The sequence below is a fragment of the Eubalaena glacialis genome, chromosome 8 (genome assembly GCF_028564815.1).
Source record: "Eubalaena glacialis isolate mEubGla1 chromosome 8, mEubGla1.1.hap2.+ XY, whole genome shotgun sequence".
Taxonomy (NCBI): domain Eukaryota; kingdom Metazoa; phylum Chordata; class Mammalia; order Artiodactyla; family Balaenidae; genus Eubalaena; species Eubalaena glacialis.
The window spans coordinates 98871625-98892734 of record NC_083723.1 but is presented as its reverse complement, the minus strand read 5'-3'; the positions used below and the strand labels follow the sequence as shown (position 1 = coordinate 98892734).

Genomic DNA, 21110 nt, shown 5'->3' with positions numbered 1-21110 from the left:
AAGGGGATTTAAGATGATCTGGTCAAACTTCCTTACTTTGGGAATGAGAAAACTAAGTGTAGGTTAGTGACTGGAAGCCAAAGCTCAGATGGCCCAATGTTGACAGTGCCGGGAGCAGACCTCAGCTTTCTCGCCCCTAGACAGTGCCTTTACGTGGCCGATTACTGTGTTCGAACCTTGGAATTACTAGGACTTTTTTTGTGCAACATAGAATAATGTTTTGGAAATTTTCTCAATAATTTGTATTATGTGTGTGTGTGTGTGTGGAGGGGAACCCAAATCACTTAACAAAAATATTACTCTTCTGAGTAACGACATTTGCTTAAAAATGCCTATTCCTTAAACTCCTCCAGGGCTCTTTGTGTCCCCAAAGAATGTAAAATGTTATTTCTTTGTTGTTATCCTGTACTTCAACATTCTCACTTTCTGCGTGTTCTGATTTATTAAAATTGCTTCCCCCTTTCTCCAGCCCTCCTCTTCTCCAAATATCATCTCCCCACCAACAAAATAATCTGAGTTTACTGCCTACTCAGCATCCCTCTGTATTTTTCTTTATTTCATACAAAGATGTATTTACTCATACCTGTCCACGTATACCCATTCATGTACATTCATGTAGACATTCATGATTTTTTTTGTTAGGTTGTTTTTCTCATTTGGTTAGAGTTGCAGGAGTGGGATTGCTATGTCAGAGGATATGTAATGATGACAACAAAATGGCTAACATTTCTGTAGTTCTTACTATGTTTGCCAGGCACATTTAGTGTCTCAGTTTCCTAGTCTGCAAAATAGGAATGGTAGTTCCTATTTCTTAGAGTTTTTTAGAGTTGTTGGGGGATTAGAGTCAATATATGTGAAGTGCTTGAACAGTGGCACTTAATAAGCGCTATCTATGTCGTAGCAGTAGCAATAGTAGCTGTAGTACCCGCAGTCGTTACTACTACTACAATAATGATGCTTACTAATAGTCTACTGTAATAAGTAGATTACCAGGAGATGGATTGATGAGTCAAAGGAATCCTTGTAGTAGTAATAGTAGTAATGGTTATTGTTGTGATTAATACTGCTACTATTGCTACCGCTTCTCCATTCCTTTGACCCAGTAATCCTGTCCTGGGAATCTATCCCCTAGAAATAGAAGCACCAATATACCTCATTATATGTACATCATATACATATAATGTTGCTGCCATCTCATTGGTGTTATGAAACTTTTAAATTTTTACCAATCTAAAAGGTTTAAAGTGTTATTTCACTGTTACTTTATTCTTTACCTCCCCCACTATCAGTCAGCTTGCGCATCACTTTATATAAACAAATTTTTATATGTTTTTTCGGTAGAATTTTTCTCTAGAATTTTATATAATCTTTTTTTTATTCTTCTGTTCTTTTAAAGCACCTGCCTTTCTTGTCTTGATTAAGGTTTCTTTTTCTTTGAGATCATTTTATACAATTAAAATATCTGTTAGGAGTCTTTTGGAATTGTATGAAATGTATATGCTAACTTTGGGGACATTGGTGTTATTCTTTCCATGTTAAAGCAATGTTTGCAGAGCCTATATTTCCTTACTTGTGCCTCATACATTCCTGGGCATCCTTACACTACTCTCTCATCTAATTCTCATAACAGCCCTGGAAAATGACGGGGGGTGGTAAAGAGAAGTTACTCAGTGAAGCTCATTAACTTGCTAGTAAGGAGCAGAACAGGGATGCAAAGTCCAATTTTTTTTTTTCTCGAAGTGCGGCAGAAGTTGTACTATTGGAAACGGTGCTGAATTTATTTGCAGCAGAGAAAGAAACATCTTCAGTAGGAAGGGATTAGCTGTCCACCCGCTCATTCCAAGTCCCCTAGAGCAGTGCTTCTCAAACCTCCACGTGCATACAGACCACTTGGGCATCTTGTTAAAATGCAAATTCTGATTCAGTATGTCTGGGGCTGGGCCTGAGAGTCTGCATTTCTCAAAAGCCCCTCTGTGACACTGTTGCTGCTGGTCTGAGTGCCCCATCTGGAGGAGCAAGGCTTTAGTCCTTGCTTTTAGTTCTCATTGGAATTAGAAGGAGAACAAACCAGTGGGCGTGAACCTGAGCTCATCCTGAGTATGGAGAGGGCGATTGTACTGGCCTCTAGTTTTGTGGGATTGAGATACCTGCCCTCATTACCTACAGGATCAAAAGCTGTATCCTTTTACTCTTCTCCTAGCATCTGAAATAGACTTTTTCTTATCTATTTCTACTATACTGGTACCCTCTCCCTTTCTCTACCCAACAAAGATTTTAGGGAAAGAAAAATAAATCTTATTTGGAAAAACACTGAGGACCTATACAATTTTGTTTTTCTGTTCTGGGAGTTGAATATCAAACAGTGAATTTTTTTTTTTTCAGTAAAAACGTGTATCTTGCATATTTAATTTTTTTAAGTGGGAGGTATAGACCTGTCTAAGAGGAAACAATCCACAGAATATTCAAGATCACAGATGCACTGCATTCTTTCATTGCTGTGGATCCGGTCACCTTGATTTGCCACCTGTTGAGGTGGCTCTTTCACTTGTAAAGAAGCATGATCCCGGTTCAGCTCTACTGGGGCTGGTAGACAGATACTGGACCTTTGAGGTTTGTCATGAGTTTTATGGATCTGTAATGGGAAAAGGCACATGAGACACAGTGCACGTGAGTAAACTGCCCTGAGAGCTCTTTGGAGACCATGATTCACATTCTGGCCACGATAGAGCAAGGAAATAGGTTATTTTTACTTCACATGTATCACACTTTTACTTTTTAAATGCCATAGTATTTCATAAATGAAAGCTTTCCTCCATTTTAAAGACAACTTCTGTGGCTTTATGATGTGAGTGTTTGCCATTCTTAGATGATAATTTTCTGCTGTTGGAAAAATGGATACATATGGTTCTTTTTGGAAATTCCTGAAATTGGTGAACACTTAACATTCATCACGTTTGTTTATTATTTTCTGAAAGTATAATATCCCACCTGTAGTTTTAAACTCTCTTTTCTCACCAGCAGATAAGAGCCATTGTCTTTCACTTACCATTACCAAAGAGTAGCAAGAGAGAGGAACTACCCTCGACAAAATATGAAAAGAAGCTTATAAAAGAAAGCCTAAAAAGCAGACAGGAAATCTGGTTCACACTTTTGGGATATATGCAAGCTAGAGGAAGAAAACGGAAGACTCAGGGTTGTTTCTTTTTCTCCGGTTTTCTGTAGTGAACCTTAGGCGTCTGACCCATGCAGACCCTAAAGAGATTCTTGGCAAGTGGGTATTTGCATTCACACAGCATTTATATAGTCACGTTAAAATACTACTTTTTAAATTGATGCTCTCCCCCCCGCCCCAACTTTGTACTATGAAAGGCATTCCAGTTTACTTTAACTCTTCCTAAGGAATAAAGGAGAGCCCTCCGAGAAATGTTAGTGCTTTTTAAAAATAAACATTAAATAAGCTTTAGTCTCAGGGGCAAAGCTAATACACTTTTTTTTAATGCAGTTGGCTCAGCGGAGCAAAGACAGGCCACTGCACGCTTCTTAAGGAAGCATTTCGAGGAGAAGAAGGGTGTGGAGGCTTCCTTGGGGCCCAGCCCTGCTGCCAACTGGGACTCACAGGCCCCTCAGGCATCGTCCCCACTCAGAACAGTCACAGGCTGGGCCATTGGGCTGCACAGAAACTACGGTGTAGAATGAGGCCTTTCACCCTTCTTTTGCCTGCATTGCCTATAGGGTGACCAGATCATTTATTGTGGAAATCAGGACAATTTTGAGAGTGAAGTTATAAGGGGTTGTCTCTATTAATAATGATGACAGGACAACAGAGGCTTAAAGTGGAACCATCCTGGTCAGAGCAGGATGTATGGTCACCCTGTCTGCAGGGCAACATGATCTATAAAAACTATTAGTCAGCACAGCTCCAAGTTGCTATTGATTTATTCATCCCTAATTAGTAGATGTTCATGCTTAAATGATACCCACAAGGAATCTTCGGAACTTGTTTCAGCCATCGTTTGCGGCGCCCGTGCTTTCAGGCAGATAGTCTGATCTGTTTGCTTTTTTCTGCTGCTCCTAGCTCCCCCCCCAGCCCCCCAGAAGGGAAGCTGGTTGAGGCATGAACTGATTAAAAGGTGGATGGGAGCAGGCTTGGGAACTGAGACAGACATGTTCCCGGGAAGTACTTGCCTTGGGCTGCCAGCCTCCAAATTATCAAAAATTGATTTACCTTTACATTTTAATAAATAACAATTGGAATCCTTTTGTTTTTAAGAAAAAAAGGGAATTTTAAAAGCATCTAGTTCAATTTTTCCATTTTCGTCATGAGCAAAAAGAGTTTCTAAAAGTTTGAATTACTCGTCCAAGTTCTCTGTAGAGACAGAAATGTAACTAAGTTCCTGGTCTCTCTTCCACATGCTGCTCTTTGCTAACAGATTTGACATAAAAAGAAAAGTTTAGGTGGCTGGCTTTAGACATCAGCCAATTCTGTCAGCCTTGAGCAGAAATGATTAGTGTTACTGTCACCTTATATAAGACTATATATTATATATGCCAGACAGTTGAAGGGTGTAAATGTCTATTTTTGGACTGCAACCTTACTTCCTGGAAACTATAGGTATACATTTCATAATAAATTCTGATATAGGAAACGACTTGATTCTTGTTATTTTTTTTCCATGATTAAATTCAAGCAAAACCAGAATATATCTGCAACACAGCAAATTTCATTTTTATAAATATTTGTTGAGAGCTAGCATTTTCTAAATGTTTTTTGCAAGACAGAAGGTGGCAGAGGTCCTGCCAAGTAGTATATTAAATATATTTCTCTAAAGTAATCTTTGTGTTATTTTCTAAATATTTCCTTGAACTACAGATAATATTTTGCAATATTGGAGAAGATGTAAGGAGCTATAAACCTAGTTACATGTGATAACTACAATGTCCTAATAATTTAATCATCATGAATGACAGTTGAAGAATTATTTTATTTTAATTTGGAAAGTTAGTAGAAAATACCATTATTAGTAAGGAGTCCGGAATTGGTTGCATAATTTGTCCTTCTAGATTTAATAACATCAGGATTAGTTATTGAAGTGACCTTGTCTCATTTTAGCTTAGTTTCTTGCTATAGCATGCACTGTATTTGTTGTTACTGTTATTATTTTCTCAACAGTAAGTAAAATCACTCTTTGAGAACTGAACTGTTCTCAGCCATTTAATGCGGCTGGAAATAAGGTCATAATAAAAAGCAGTGTATTTTCAGAATTGCTTGTTTACTGTGAGATAAAGCTTTGTGTTGATATTATTTATTTCTACTGATGTTCTATGCACAGCTACAATGCTTCGGTGACTACAGTGAAAAAAACAGCAGGGCTAAGTAGACTGCAACATTGGTAGTTTAAAGGACTTTTGAGAACACTTAAGCCAGCTTCTGACCTGATATATAAATTTTTCATCATGTAATTCAGCAAGCATCTCTCTACTGGAAAACTTCCAGTGATAGAAAGCTCAGTTCTACTTAAAGCATCTCCTAATTTTGCTAAAGTTCTCCAATAGTTAGCTTATCTGGCAAGTTGAAATCATCTTTCTTTAATTATTTTCTCATTCATTCATCTAATATGTATCAGGTCTTACTACTGGGTCTGGTACTGTGCTGTGAGATGGGGCTAGAGGCAGTGGTCTGTGTCCTCTAGTGGAGTGAGATGGGTGGGTAAAAATAGGAGACGGTAGATAACTGCTCTGTGAAGTCTAGACAAGAGCTTTGACTCTGGGTAAGGAGGGAGCTGGGAGGAAAACTTTACATTCTAGCTGATGTTTGAGCTGGTCTTTAAGGATAAGGTTGCTCTGCTCATGATATGGAAAGGCTGGGGCAGGATTGCATTCCAGGCAGAGGGAACTGCATGGGCAAAGACATAGGTTTGGGAGGTCTGCGTGGTGCATATCAGAGAAACACAAGCAGAACTTTTGTCATCCAAGGACAGAATGTGTGTGGGAAGGAGTTGGCAGGAAATAAGTTGAAGAGATAGGTCAAAGGGTGACTGAAGAGGGCCTGTGTGTCCTGCTGTAGAGTTTAAACTTATTCTCTAAGAGAGAGTTGGGGCAAGTGGAAGTGAGAGATGGGGAGGAGCCACAAGGGGCAGCTATTAGAGCTTTATAAGCAGAAGAGCTTGATCTGTGTTTTATAAAGCTAACTGAAGGGTGAATTTGAGGTGGAATCTGTGAGCTGGAGAGTTCTATTATAAGGTGATTATAATTGCCTGGCAAGAGACTGAGGGCTTGAAGTAGCCAGAGTGGCAGGAAAGGGGGAGGAATTTATCAGGTGTGTTGCAGGAACAATCTGTTGGGCTTGAAAGCAATTAGATGTAGGACTGAGGAAGAGGGAGAGGTTCAGGCTGCTTGCCAAGGTGCCAGTGGATGTGACTGAAGCATTGATTATACCATTTACCGAGACAGGAAAACCAGTGGGAGGGACACACAGGTTTCGAGAAGAATGAAAATGAGTTCAGTTTTAGAGATGTCAAAAATAAGAATGGCTATGGAAGTCCAATAGATAGTTCTATCCAGAGCGGCCTTTCCCGTCCATTTGTTAGACCTTCAAATATCCGAAGATTACATTTATGAACTGATTTAAGAGTTGTCTCCTAAACTGAGAAAGATTAAGAGAAAGGCCTGAGGTCAAAAGGAATAGGTAATATGTATAAGATAGTAATAGGGAATATGTGTAAGAATCCTACTCTTTTTTCATCCTGTGAATCCTCTATGAAGTTGGACTTGCTATTATAACATTTTATGTGGGAGGAAACTGAAGCTTAGGAAAGATTAAATGACACACCCAAAGTCATATAGATGAAAAGGAGCAGAGCTGGAATTCAAATTCAAACCAAGGCTTTTTGATTCAATGGCTTCTTATGGTCATTGTGGTCAAGACCATATGCCTTACAATGATCTCTAAGACCGTGTGTTCTGGCCCCTGCCTGGCTTTCCATTCTTGCCCCGTGCCAGTTTCCCTTCCTTGCACATATCATGCTGCCTTCCACCCTGGGACCTTTGCTGTTCTTTCTGACTGGAATGTTCTTTTCAACCTCCCTTTCCCTGATGAACTTGATAATTATCTTTCAGATCTTAGCTGTCTGGAGAAGTCCCCTTGGCCCCATGGAATAGGTCAGTCACCCCCAAAGGATTTTTTTTTAATATTTATTATTTTTTAAAAATTTATTTATTTATTTGGCTGACCTGGGTCTTAGTTGCAGCACGCAGGATCTTCATTGCATGTGTGGGATCTTCGTTGTGGCATGCGGGATCTTTTAGTTGCGTCATGAGGGATCTAGTTCCCTAACCAGGGATAGAACCTGGGCCCCCCGCATTGGGAGCATGGAGTCTTAGCCACTGGACCACCAGGGAAGTCCCCCAAAAGAAGTTCTTACAGCAACTTGTATTATTCCTTCCCAGTACTTATTACACTTTGCAGTTACACATTTGTGTCTCTGATGAGTTGACTAACACTTGACTAACACGTGATCTCTTCACTTAGTCAATTTCATCATAGACTTGAGCTGGTGCCTATTATTGCCAATCAGTATGTATCTCTAGCACATTGCACAGTACCTGACAAAGAGCAGCTGATCAATACATATTTTTTGAAAGAAAGAATAACTTCAGAACCCATGCTCTTAACTGTTCTACAGTACTAGAAATGTTTTGGAATGTGCCGTTTTAAAAAATGACATTTTTGTTATGAATGGAAGTACTGTGTATATAATGACAACCACTGATACTATATTATGCAAAATGAAGAATCTGATAATTTATTGATAGCTGTCTTAGAGCTATGATATTGAAAATTGGCTAAACAGCCTGTGAGAAATTAAAGGATGGAGAAATCAAGATCAGTTATTATTTCAAAGAATGATAAAGAGAGGGGAGAATTATTTATAACTGCAAAAGAAGTAAGGTAATTAAATAAAATAGCACATTAGTAGACTTTCCTGTTCCCCTGAAACATATAAGGTATTTGAAGACCCACATATAGCCAAGTAGAGGGAGACCATTTAGCCTCAGATTTAATCAAGCAGCCCATGGTCCCCTGCTAGCCCTGTGTGTTGTAATAGGTACTGTGATTATTGAGGTTTGGTAAGATCAACAGATCAGGAGACAACTGCCATTGAAAAGATAGTCTGTTACACTCACAGATCCCAAGAGATAGAGTACAGGTCTCCTCATGGTGGGGTCCATCGCGAGGCAGGGAGAGAGGGAGACTGAGCAAATGCTTTCATTGGGGCTTCTTCAAGGAGGAACTGGCAAGGCAGGATAAGTAGGTTTTGGGTAGTTTGAATAATTTCAGCAGCCTCTGTCCCTAGTTGTCTGGCATCTGGGCCTTGCGGTGATTCAGGCAGGTGTAGAGTGGCCTGGAATGAGAGAGCTCAATAAAGGGGTGGTTGGGAGTGTGGGCTCCGGATTGGTTGGTTTGTATTTGAAAATGAAAACTGTGGGCCCTGAAGATGGACTTCTCGCAAGGGCGGGTGGAAGGTGGCCAAGGCAAGGTGACTCAGGCATATTATCAGTTTGTCCAGACCAAGGTGTATCCAGCATAAGCATGTAGAACAGATGTTAAAGCATCAAGTTTACAGAAGCTAGAAGCATGTTTAATACACTGTGGCTGATCCACTGGGTAACTTTTATGAGGTTTACAATCTGTTCTTCATTCCCAACAGGAATGAGGATAGTAATAAGTGGCCTGATTCTCCTCTGAACTGTGATCCCAGGGTTCTTAACCTGTTTTAAGCCATTGAGCCCTGAGCCCTCGTTCAGCAAAGAAAGTAGTTCAGACATTCAGACTGAGCCTGACCCCTACAGAGGACCTCCCCCTGCAACCCCACACCTCCCTTGTTTTAAGGAACCCTGCATGCTATGCAGGTGCATCTCCTCGCTGTTTGGGGAATATAATGCTCGTTTCTAAACTTGGAAGGCAGTTAGTGACTAACCCTGAAGCTTCAAAGATGAAGGCCTGGATTTGAATCCAGCTCTGCCATTTAGAATCTGCAAGACCTTGAACATGTTACTTCACTTTTCCGTGCTTCATGTCACTTTTTACAGTCTGTCATTATCTGGTTTACATATTTATTCCTTGTGTTCGGTAAGAAGCTCCACAAAGGCTGAGATCTTGCTTCTTTTATGCATTGTTGGGTCTGTGACTCTAGCACAGACAGTACAAGGCAGATGGCTGGTGCTGAGTAAATACAGTAGTTCCCCTTATCCTCGGTTTCACTTTCTGTAGTTTCAGTTACCCACGGTCAACAGTGTTCCAAAAATATAAAATGGAAAATTCCAGAAATCAACAATTTGTAAGTTTTATATTGTGTGCAGTTCTGAGAAGCGTGATGAAATCTCCCACTGTCAGGCCCAGGATGTGAATCATTCCTTTGTCCACTGTATCCAAGGTGTAGATGCTACCCGCCCATTATTATAGAAAAAAACATTAGTATATATAGGGTTTGGTACTCTCTAAGGTTTCAGGCATCCAGTGGGGTTCTTGGAAAATATCCCCCTCGGATAAGGGGGGGATCTACTGTATTTGCAACTGGATGAAGGATGCGGGAATTCACTAGCTGCTTTTCCAGGCAGGTGGCCATGTTTCACTGTACAAGAGGTCACAGAGCTCCACGTGTTCTGCTGACCTAGGAGCCCTTATCCAGAAAACATGTTTACAGCCACTCCTTGAGTCAGTAAAGACTCATTCCTATCCTGTATGTTCATTATTTCAGCATTTACAGAAAACCTGTAACATAATGGTAATCAATGCTCATTAAGATGCCAGAAATTATTAAAAATCAAATTAAGATGAAATTCATTATACTGCACTTAAGAAGATAAGTATAAGGCACATTTGAGAAAAATTTCCATCAAAATAGGAAAGACCTTCAGAACTTAAGGTTAACCTGCAGCTTTTAGAAAAGCCTCCCAGGAAGACTCATTTTGAATGTGTTCTAGATAGTTGCTGTTTAAAAAAAAATTTTTTTTTTAAATTATGGACAATTAAAAACATACAGAAGTAGAAAGCACAGTATAATTAATCCCCAGTTACCAACACAGCCTCCACTTCTCACTTAACCCCCATGCATCATGATTGTTTATTAAGCCATTCAGCATGTATCTGTAAAAGGTAAGGATTCTTAAAAAAAAGTAATACTATTGTCATATCTAAAATAATAAACAATAATTTATTTTATGATGTCAATATTTTTTATTTTATTTATTTTTTTATACAGAAAGTTCTTATTAGTTATCTATTTTATACATATTAGTGTATATATGTCAATCCCAATCTCCCAATTCATTCCACCACCCCCTCCCCCCAGCTTTCCGCCTTGGTGTCCATATGTTTATTCTCAACATCTGTGTCTCTATTTCTGCCTTGCAGACTGGTTCATCTGTACCATTTTTCTAGATTCCACATATATGCGTTAATACACGATATTTGTTTTTCTCTTTCTGACTTACTTCACTCTGTATGACAGTCTCTAGATCCATCCACGTCTCTACAAATGACCCAATTTCATTCCTTTTTATGGCTGAGTAATATTCCATTGTATATATGTACCACATCTTCTTTATCCATTCATCTGTCGATGGCCATTTAGGTTGCTTCCATGACCTGGCTATTGTAAATAGTGCTGCAAGGAACATTGGGGTGCATGTGTCTTTTTGAATTATGGTTTTCTCTGGGTATATGCCCAATAGTGGGATTGCTGGATCGTATGGTAATTCTATGTTTAGTTTTTTAAGGAACCTCCATACTGTTCTCCATAGTGGCTGTATCAATTTACATTCCCACCAACAGTGCAAGAGCGTTCCCTTTTCTCCACACCCTCTCCAGCATTTGTTGTTTGTAGATTTTCTGATGATGCCCATTCTAACTGGTGTGAAGTGATACCTCATTGTGGTTTTGATTTGCATTTCTCTAATAATTAGTGATGTTGAGCAGCTTTTCATGTGTCTCTTGGCCATCTGTATGCCTTCTTTGGAGAAATGTCTATTTAGGTCTTCTGCCCATTTTTTGATTGGGCTTTTTTTTTTTTAATATTGAGCTGCATGAGCTGTTTATATATTTTGGAGATTAATCCTTTGTCCGTTGATTCGTTTGCAAATATTTTCTCCCATTCTGAGGGTTGTCTTTTCATCTTGTTTGTAGTTTCCTTTGCTTTGCAAAAGTTTTTAAGTTTCATTAGGTCCCATTTGTTTATTTTTGTTTTTATTTCCATTACTCTAGCAGGTGGATCCAGTAGGATTTTAAAAGTGTAATTGATATTCTAAAATGTTTATGAGGAAATAAATGCCCACCACATAGTTAACAATCTTGAAAAGAAAAAGTAGACAAGAGGCACCTCCCGTGTCAGGCATGAAGACACACTTATACTGCCAAAATAATAAAAAAGAGTGGGCCAACTGGAACCAAATAGAGATATCAGAGGCAGCTCCATATACATATGGAAACTTATACAACAAAAGTGATGTCAGATTCATAGGAAATGATGAGTTTTTAGCCCGTGAGAATGGAATATTCAGAAAAAAAGAAAAAAACTGGATCCGAGGTGATCTCTAGTTGAATTAAATATTTATATGTCCAGGGAAAATTATAAAGGTAATAGAAAAAAATGGAGAAGCACACCTTTGTGACTTAGAGATAAGAAAGGATTTCTGAAACTAAATCCCCAAAGAGGAACCATATGGAAAAATTAATTTGATTAATGAATTGAAGATTTCTAATCAAAAAATAACACTGTGATAAAGTTAACAGAGAGAGGACAAATTGAGCTATTTGCAAGAGCAAGATAACACTTTTCACCTGTCACAGCTGGAAAAGGTCAAATGTTGGCCTATGTGGGGGTATGGAAACTGATACAGGCATTTTGGAGGGCAAGCTGGCATTATTTAATTCTATCAAATGAACCTATATCTTACGCCCCAGCCATCCCAGTTCTGGGTATATTCTTGAAGTTAGGTCCTGTGACGTTTTTGGACAGCATCAGTAGTATTTGATTGCTCCCTTGCTTTTACATATGACGTGTTTTAAGCTCATGTTGTACATTGGATAATTTAGTTGTTCTGTACAATTCCTGTCCTGAACTACTGTATCTAATAGTTCCGCTATCTGTATACTGTTTAGTGACATTCTATTTAGTAGCTATGACATGATTACAAAACAGAATGGCAGATATTTATAGTAATAGTAAATTTCAACAGGTGGTAAATGGTAATTAGGAAAAAACATAATGATTATGCAAATAAAATCCTTAATTTTTTATTGTGAGTCCTGCAGAGCATGGTGCATAAATCCTTCGTCACCAGTTTGTATTTTTTTCCCCCCAGTTGATGTCCATCAGCGTGTTGGCAGTTTCCGCTTGGATGAGGGACTACCTAAATAATGTTCTGACTTTAACTGCAGAAACAAGGTAGGCTTTATAATTAATGATTGATTTCTTTCATCAGGGTTTCCTCAGACACTAGTTTCTAAGTAACTCTGCCCTAGGCTGTTTAGATGGTAGTGTTCATCCACGATCGTTTGGAAAGTTTTTCCTGCCCATGGCAACACTTGCACTTTCCAGCATTCTCATTAAGGTGTGCCACTGGTTCTAGAGCACACTTCTGGTTATGGTAATACCGCTCGCCTGTCCTTCTGACAGTGTGCCAGCCATGTCATATTTGTGTATAAAGGACGACACAGCTACTTTTTCTTAAGAAAATGATCGCCAACTTCTTCTTGCCTTCATATTCCTGAGCTAGTGAAAACCAAACCCCAAATGTCATTTTCTTACCCAGTTTCAAGGATTGACCCACTGACATCTCAAGGGGCAAATTACTTAACTTCTCTGAGCCTCAGTTTCTTCATCTCTGAATGGGGATTGTATTATATACCACTCTGAATTTTCCTAAGGATTAACTGAGATACATTTCTATAAAGTCCTTAACACGATGGAGCTTAGTAAACACTTTGTAATGGTTGTTTTTTGTTATCTTAATTATTACTCTTACTGTTATGGCTCTAGTTAATAATTTTTTCATAGTCTTAGCAGAAAGCATCTTCCTCCCTTCCTTTTAATTCAGACCAATTTCCCTTCCATAGCAGTGTTTCACATCTTTGGGAATGGTCATTTGTTGGGGAGAAAGTGCGCACTGCATATGGAGTCCCAGACCACAGAAGAGTAGGGAGAGTCTTCTCAGTTAAGAAATGGTGAAAACCACTGGTGGCGCAGTGGTTAAGAATCCGCCTGCCAGGGCAGGGGCACGGGTTCGAGCCCTGGTCCAGGAAGATCCCACATGCCGCAGAGCAACTAAGCCCGTGCGCCGCAACTAATGAAGCCCGCACGCCTAGAGCCCGTGCTCCGCAACAAGAGAAGCCACCAAAATGAGAAGCCCGTGCACCGCAACGAAGAGTAGTCCCTGCTCGCCGCAACTAGAGAAAGCCCGTGCGCAACAACAAAGACCCAATGCAGCCATAAATAAATAAATAAATAAATTTATAAACAAAAAAAGAAATAGTGAAAAGTCTCATGTGGTTTCCTCAGGTTAAGGCTTCAGAGCAAATATTAGATCGACTTTTTACTGACGACCCCTATCTTATATTTTAAATGAGCTGAGGTAGGAAGGCTACCACCTGTATAAAAAACTAAACCAAACAAGACAAAAAATAAAACAAGCAAGCAAATTGGTGATTGTTCAGTGATTTTGAAAATAGAAATCCAGTCATCAGCTTTGAGGCGCGATGATTTAAAGGATTATTAACACAAGTCAGTTGTGTCTTGTACTGTGTCTTGGGTGCATTTTGGTTATATTTTATTTATAATATGACATTATTGTTCTTCTTTCAGGGTAGAGGAGGCTGTCATCTTGACTTATTTTCCTGTGGTTCATCCGGTCATGATTGCTGTTTGCTGTTTCCTGATCATCGTGGGGATGTTAGGATACTGCGGAACAGTAAAAAGAAATCTCTTGCTTCTTGCATGGGTACGGTGTTCATATCTTCTCTTTATTGTGGTTAAAAAGACCAACCAGTAATGTATTATTGGTTCATCAGTGCACAAGATTACATGCTTAGGGAACTGTGATAGCAGCTCCCTAATCTGTGGTCATTGTTCAACATCCTGTGAGAAGGGAAGTGTTCTTTCCATGAGAGACGATTTCAGTACAGGTATTTGCTGTACTCAGAAATGAGGTGCGGAATATGTACACTATTTAATTATTTCACTCAGGCCATGTGTTGACATTTTCATTTGAAAGTACGAATTTTTTCTAGTGTCACGGACCTTATTACCACTCCAACAGACCCCTCGGGACTAGAACTGAGACGTCATAATGGAACTCTGTTTCTTTCTCTCTTTTCTTGTTTTAAGCAAACCCACCACTTAAACCCATGTGGAAATTCAGGTGGTGAGGTAGCAAACAGACATCATAATCCCGGCACTGCCTTTACCTAGGTTAGTGGATATGAGTCTCAGTTTCTATAGTTTTAGTGTTTTGTTTTTTTAAAAATTCTGGAACAGTTGGACTAAATTACTTCTTAAATTCCCTTCAGCACTCAAACTCTATGATTCCAAAATCTATGATTATGCGTTTAATTCAAAAATTAGCAAACCCTCTTTTAACATTAAAAACTTGAGTCAATTAAAAATACAGTTTACATATAGATTTTTGAAGCTCACTGCGTGTATAAAATATTATATGTTAGTGGCACCAGGGGGTTGAGGCTGCTAACATGTAATTGCAGACATATCAGATTCCTAAAAAGTAATTCATTGAGTATATTCCTTTCTTCGCAGTAGTTCTCAATGGTATCTGTGCGCTCATTTCTTGTAGGGAACTTAAAAAAAGGTTTTTTTATGGTGTGCTGATAAGCTGGATATCTGAGCAGAAAAAAAGCCCTGATTTGTAGCATTTGAAGATTTCTGCGATGTAAATACTCCCAGCATGGTCGATTTCAGGCTACCAACTTGCCATTACTGAATGCAGAGCTGGGGAGAGACGAGCACAGATTGGCTCTCAGGAGCCAGCTCCTGCACACCAGGGCTCGACTAGCTCCCGTCCCAAGCCCATTAAAACAGACTCTTAGTGTGAAGCTGAGCTAAAGCTTTGCATTTCACAGGAGCAACCTGTGTTAATGTATTACTTGGCTTCGTGGAGGATAGCTCTTCAGGTCCATGATTGGAAAACAGAAAATGCTGCAGAAAATAAACCACTCTCAGAGAAAGGGGACATGCCCATTGCCTTACTTCTGTTCACTTTGGTATACAATGCTTTGGACTGTATTTTATTTATAATATGTCGTTAATTTTCTTCTCTCAGGGGAGAGGAGGTGGAAGGGTTTGGAATCCTATGTTGCAATTCAAGAAATTTGGACAATAATTTAAACAAACTAAAGGACTTACTTTATATGAAACTTACAGTTTAAAGGATGGATATGGTATTGAAACTCAAAAAAAAAATCTCAGAATCCTTTTTTAAAACCACAATCTTACAATGATGTCCTATGTATACAACCAGTTTAAATATGGCTGCTGTTCTTCTTCCTCCTCCCAACTGGTATGATTCTGGATGGTCCCTGGACTGTGGAGGTGGGGTGGGGTAGGATAGCGTATTTCATGGAACTTCGAAGACTTTTAGGAACATATTTTGAAAACCATTTACGCATTCCATTAGATTGCTTGAATGCAAGTAAAACAATTTGACAAATAACGGAGGTAATTTAGGCTCTCCTTGGGGCGGGATGAGTCATAGAGACTTGTGCATGGGAGCTAGTTTGTGATGTTGGAAAGAACCTTATGATGCAAAGGTGACATGGAGAACTGAGGTTCTAAGGGCCAGAAACTTGTTCATTCACTCATTCTTCAAACATTTATGGAGACTATAGGCACTATTAGCCTTTGCCATCAGACCAGTGTATACACAGTGGATAGACAGACAATTTCACTACTGTCTGACAAGACCTCTAATGAGATTTACTCTGAGTACTGAGGCTAGAGAAGAGCTCCAAGCTCAGTCCCAAGGGGTCAGCCTCTCCTCCAGGAGGATGACTGGCATAGATTGATACTGCTTTATCCCATCCCCACCCCTTTTGGTGGATGTACTCTTTTCCAAAGCAGCTTTTGGTGAATCGCTGTTCCATGTGTCCCTGGCTGCCATCAGCTCTTGGTTGTTCCTTCCCGTTGACTATCTGTGGCAGTTTGTTCCCCATTCCCATCGGGCTGCCTGTCTCCTCCTAGTAAGTTCCTAGATGTTACTCTGTCTAAACCCAGCACAGCCTTTCCTTTGCTTGAAGAATGATCTGTGGTCTCAGCTCCCAATTACCTGTTGTTCGTAACTGATCTGCATCTGATCTGCTTCTCAGGCAGTTTTTTCTCTGCCTTTCTTTCCATAGCCTCCTTCTCTAAACAGTTGTCAAATCCTGTAGGTTCTAGTTCTACAATCTCGGGATCCCATCCCTTCGTTTCTTATTTGGAATGCCCAGGGTCAGGCTCTCCTGACTTTTTTTTTTTTCCCTTAATTTATTTTAGTTATTTTTAAATTTTTGGCTACGTTGAGTCTTCGTTGCTGCGCACAGGCTTTCTCTAGTTGCCGTGAGCGGGGGCTACTCTTCATTGCAGTGCACAAGGGTCTCATCGCGGTGGCTTCTCTTGTTGCAAAGCAGGGGCTCTAGGCGCGCAGGCTTCAGCAGTTATGGCTCGCGGGCTCTAGAGCGCAGGCTCAGTAGTTGTTACGCACGGGCTTAGTTGCTCTGCGGCATGAAGGATCTTCCTGGAGCAGGGATTGAACCCATGCCCCCGGCACTGACAGGCGGATTCTTAACCACTGCGCCACCAGGGAGGTCCCTCTCCTGACTTCTTCCTGAAACAGTGCAGAGCCCCCTAACTAAACTTCCTGCCTCTGTTGTCTCCTAATTTACCCCAAACCAGTGCGGCCGGTTAATACAATGCAACAGTGATCACATTACTCCTCTGTTCTGAAACCTTGAAAGACTTCTGGTTGGGTAATGAAGTGTTTAGAGACACTTCAATCTTGCATCAAGCTCTTCTGCAATCAAACCTTCATCTGCCATTTTTAGCTTTCTTACCTACTTCATTTTCTGACTGTTCTTTCCTGCTCTTATTCCTGCTGTCCCTTAGCTGGGAATTTCTTCTCAATGCTTTTGTTTCAGTACTACCAGCCCATTACAATTTGCCTGAAATACTACCTCCTGAAATTGTAATAATGACAAAGATGATGATGATAATCAAAGTAGTTAACATTTCTCATGTGTTTACAAACTGTAATGCTGTCAGACTCGTAGAGGTTTAAATGAGATTTTTATATGAAGGGCTTTACATTAGTTAATCAATTTCGAGATAGATACTATTATTATTCCCATAATATAGATGAGGAAATGAAGCACAGATTGGCTCAGTGATTTGCCTGTTTGCGTAGCTAGTAAACGGAGTATATGGTATTCAGATCATCACAGTCTAGTTCGAACAACATGTTTGCAACAACTTCACTATTTTACTCTGTAATTGCTGCCTTTTCTTAAATGCTTAAGTGTCTTAGTATTATTTAATTATTAATACTTAGTATATCTTAAGGATTAGGTATCTCACATTGTATAAAACATTTTCCCTATGATCTTTCATTTTAAACTCAACAACAATCATCTAAGATAGATGATTACAAATGAGGTTCAGAGAGGTTCAGTAATATGTCTAAGGTCACTCAACACTAGCAGGTAAAGCTTTGATTCAGACCTCTGTGTTTCTGACTGCCAAGCCCATTCTCATTGGGCCTTTGCCGATGTCTCCAACAGACATGTCTCAACTTTTGAAGTCCAGTGCATTTCTCCTATTATAAATTTCCCTTATTTTTATAACCAGCCCAAACTGCCAGACTACAAACAACTTGATAATATGAACCATTCATCTTGCCTATTGCTTTAATAACTTTTTATGAAATCGAGTAATAGACAGGAAATTAGAACAGTGTGAGTAGAAGTGGCCAGCACATCAGATAGGGAGGATGGTGTCTGGAAGGCAGTGAAGAGGGTGAGATTTTAAGGGAGGAGCCTGGCTCTTACATGGGTTTCGACAACAGTGGCCTGTTAAAGGGGTGAGCACTAAGGCAGGCTATGACAGGATGTTAGGTCTTTGGCAAATATTTGCAATGCAACTCACATGATTTCTTCCTTTGTGTCCTTTAGCTTTTTATCCTAATTTTTTTTTTTTTTAATTAGGAGATTCCTTAATTTTGGATGTAAATGTTTAAATAAGCCCAATGCATTCAATCCAACTGGTCCATTTCCTTGTACTCAAAATTGCGCTTCACTTTTAAGACCTGTAAACCAGATTAGAGAAGAAAGCTTTTTTTTTTTTTTTAAAGACCACCAGTATCTCTGAGAGCTGCCACAGCTCTTGAATGATTACTAAGAAAAGGTCTGGCAACTGGGCTGTGGTGCTGTTTAAGCAAAAGTCAAAATGCCATTATTCATCAGACTGATCAAGAAAAAGTGAGAGAGGCTGAAAACAGATCTTTATAACCGACCTGCCTTCCCACTCTCACCCCTCCAAAAAAACAACTGCAGGCTAAGAGACCACCTGTAGGAAAACATTTCTGGTGAATCTTGGTCATGAAGTTGACCCTTTTATTGAATTATAGATGCCGATTGTTAAAACACCCTAATTTAAGTTTCCTAAATAAACTACAGGACATCCAATTAAACTTGGATTTCAGATAGACGACAAATAATATTTTCGTATAAGTATGTCCCATGCAATATTTAGGATATACATCTACTAAAACATTATTTTTTATCTGAAACTCAGATTTAAATGAGCATCTTGTATTTTTATTTGCTGAATTTGGCAACCCTACTCTAACCAGATTTGTTCTTAATAAATATGAAACTGTCACAGAACAGAAACTTTTGTATACATATAGGAGGATATTACAAGTAATTAAATTCTAATTATATTGGGAAAACAAGCCAAAATGAATAGGAAGATAAGCTTGAATGTGCCATCACTTTCAAAGTAATTTTGGTAACAGAAATTCCTTTTCTCTTTACAAGAGAAATTGAAGCTAAATGGAAATTGGTTTCAAGCTTTAGATGGGTACTTCCCAAGGCTTTTAGCTGTAGACTAAATGAAATTCATTTGTTATCGCAATTCTACCTTGCTATTAACAGAGGCATTAGGAAAGCAGTGCCAGCTCAGGGGGAATGTAAACAGATTGAACAGACATGTTTACAATATCGACAACAGCTGAGTGTCACCGTCAGGAGATCGTCATTTGTCAGAGTGTGATGCTAATATATGCTCAGCTGCCAGCAAACCACAACTTGTCAGGCACTGGTCAGAAATTAAGTTGCCTGTGCCTTATATGTTTAAGATCAGTACCTTGTATTTAAAAGGGAAGGTTTTTTTTTTTTTTCACTTTTATTATCCCAGAGAATTTGCACATAGCTAGTGATTGTGTGGAAGCACTTTTAAAGCTTTCTTAAAATATCCAGTGGTTGAACCAGATTTGAAATGATTCTCTTAAGAGAAATCAAGTACGTTTTTAATGGCCATGGAGAAATTAACCATCCTCAGTTTTCTGTTGTTTAAAATCATAATGCAAAATGGGAATATCTTTAAATAGAAGTTAATTTTCTACTGACTCTGTTTAAGTCTTTCTTTTAAGTAGTTATACATTTAATAATTATACAGCTCCTTATAACCCATTAAGTTAAAATTAAATTATTAAGTTAAATATCTTTATTATTTGCTATTTATAGTTTTGGTTGCTAGCCTAGCACCTTTATTTCTAAATCAAAGTCCATCATATCATTGATTGCATGTTCAGCATCTGCCCAGAGTTTCACTCTGTTTTCTCAGAAAATACTTATAGCAACTTCTTATGGTTAGACTTATTTTACACCTGAGGGGAAGTAGGACGCCTGAAGATACACACCTGCTAGCTGCTTTCATTAGCATTCAGATTCAATTTATGCTCCAAGTCTATACGTGTTTCATTCCACCACCCAATGACTGGAATACATTTAATTAATTACTGGCACTATTTCTATAAAACTTAAATATGCTTCATCTGCAATCCAAGGTATTCAGTAGTCATTCAACTTTTAAAAATATAATCTTTTAATGTCCTTATTAAGGAAGGAACTCTAAAAATTCGACCATCGTTCTCCCTTATCCTGTCCAAGAATCAAACAACTTCTCTTTCCCTTTCTGCCCTCTTTCCTTCCCCTCTCTTTCCTTTTTCCCTCTGTAAACATATACTGAGTACTCAGTCTGTGATAGACGTGAGATACAAAGATGAAATGGGAGACTGCAAAGAAAATATCACAGCACGATACAGTATTAAGGTTATAAATAAATTAGTGTGGGAACCCGGAACAAGGAGCGGTTGGAGATTTCCGGTAGGTTTTGCAGGAGAGTCTTTATTTGAGCTGGATGTTGAAAATGTGTACGAGTTTTCTGGTGGAGGAGGGAAGCCACGTGAAGAGTATGTGCAAAGATACAGAAGAGTGAAAGAACATGGCAAGTTTAGGCAAAACTCAGAAGTTCCGTGTAGCTATGGTGTCAGTGAAAAGCGCATGAGGTAGTCCAACCATGAAGGTCTTTGTAGGAGAGTCTGATGTTCTCCCTTGGACTATACAGAGTCAACAGGTGTTTCCAGCGTTTAATGAAATGATAACATTAAGGGCTGGAGGCATTGGGAAGGCTGGTTAGTGGTTATACCCTAGTCTTTGGAAGCCATGCACAGGGTCTGGACTAAGACTTTGGGGACTGAGTGGAAGGCAGCTGAATTCAGCAGACTTTGCTGAGATAGAATTTTTGCACATGATAGTAATGTTTGTATTACTTGACATGAGGAAACGGGGTATTATTCAATATTTATGTGTTTTTCATCTAATAGAAACATATCCCTTCAATATATGCATTTTATTTTGACATGTTAACTAGAATTCTTTTAGAGCTATAGCTTTAAAATTGAGTTGTTAAACTCACAAAAATTACAAGCAGGGGAAACTGAAGATGATGTAGGCATTTCTGCATCCGGAGGCTCAGCTTGCACATCTCGGTTTTGTATGCACACAA

The 21110-nt window shown here is 39.1% G+C and overlaps 1 protein-coding gene across 4 annotated transcripts in view; it reads left to right on the top strand.

Annotated features, from left to right (window-relative positions):
- The window catches only part of TSPAN12 (tetraspanin 12), a 65255-nt gene that overhangs the window by 2882 nt on the left and 41263 nt on the right, over window positions 1-21110 (top strand). For all 4 annotated transcript variants that reach the window (XM_061197980.1, XM_061197981.1, XM_061197982.1 and 1 more), the window contains 2 exons: window positions 12364-12446; window positions 13863-13998. In XM_061197980.1, coding sequence (XP_061053963.1) covers window positions 12364-12446; window positions 13863-13998 — 219 coding nt within the window. The remainder of the gene's footprint in view (window positions 1-12363; window positions 12447-13862; window positions 13999-21110) is intronic.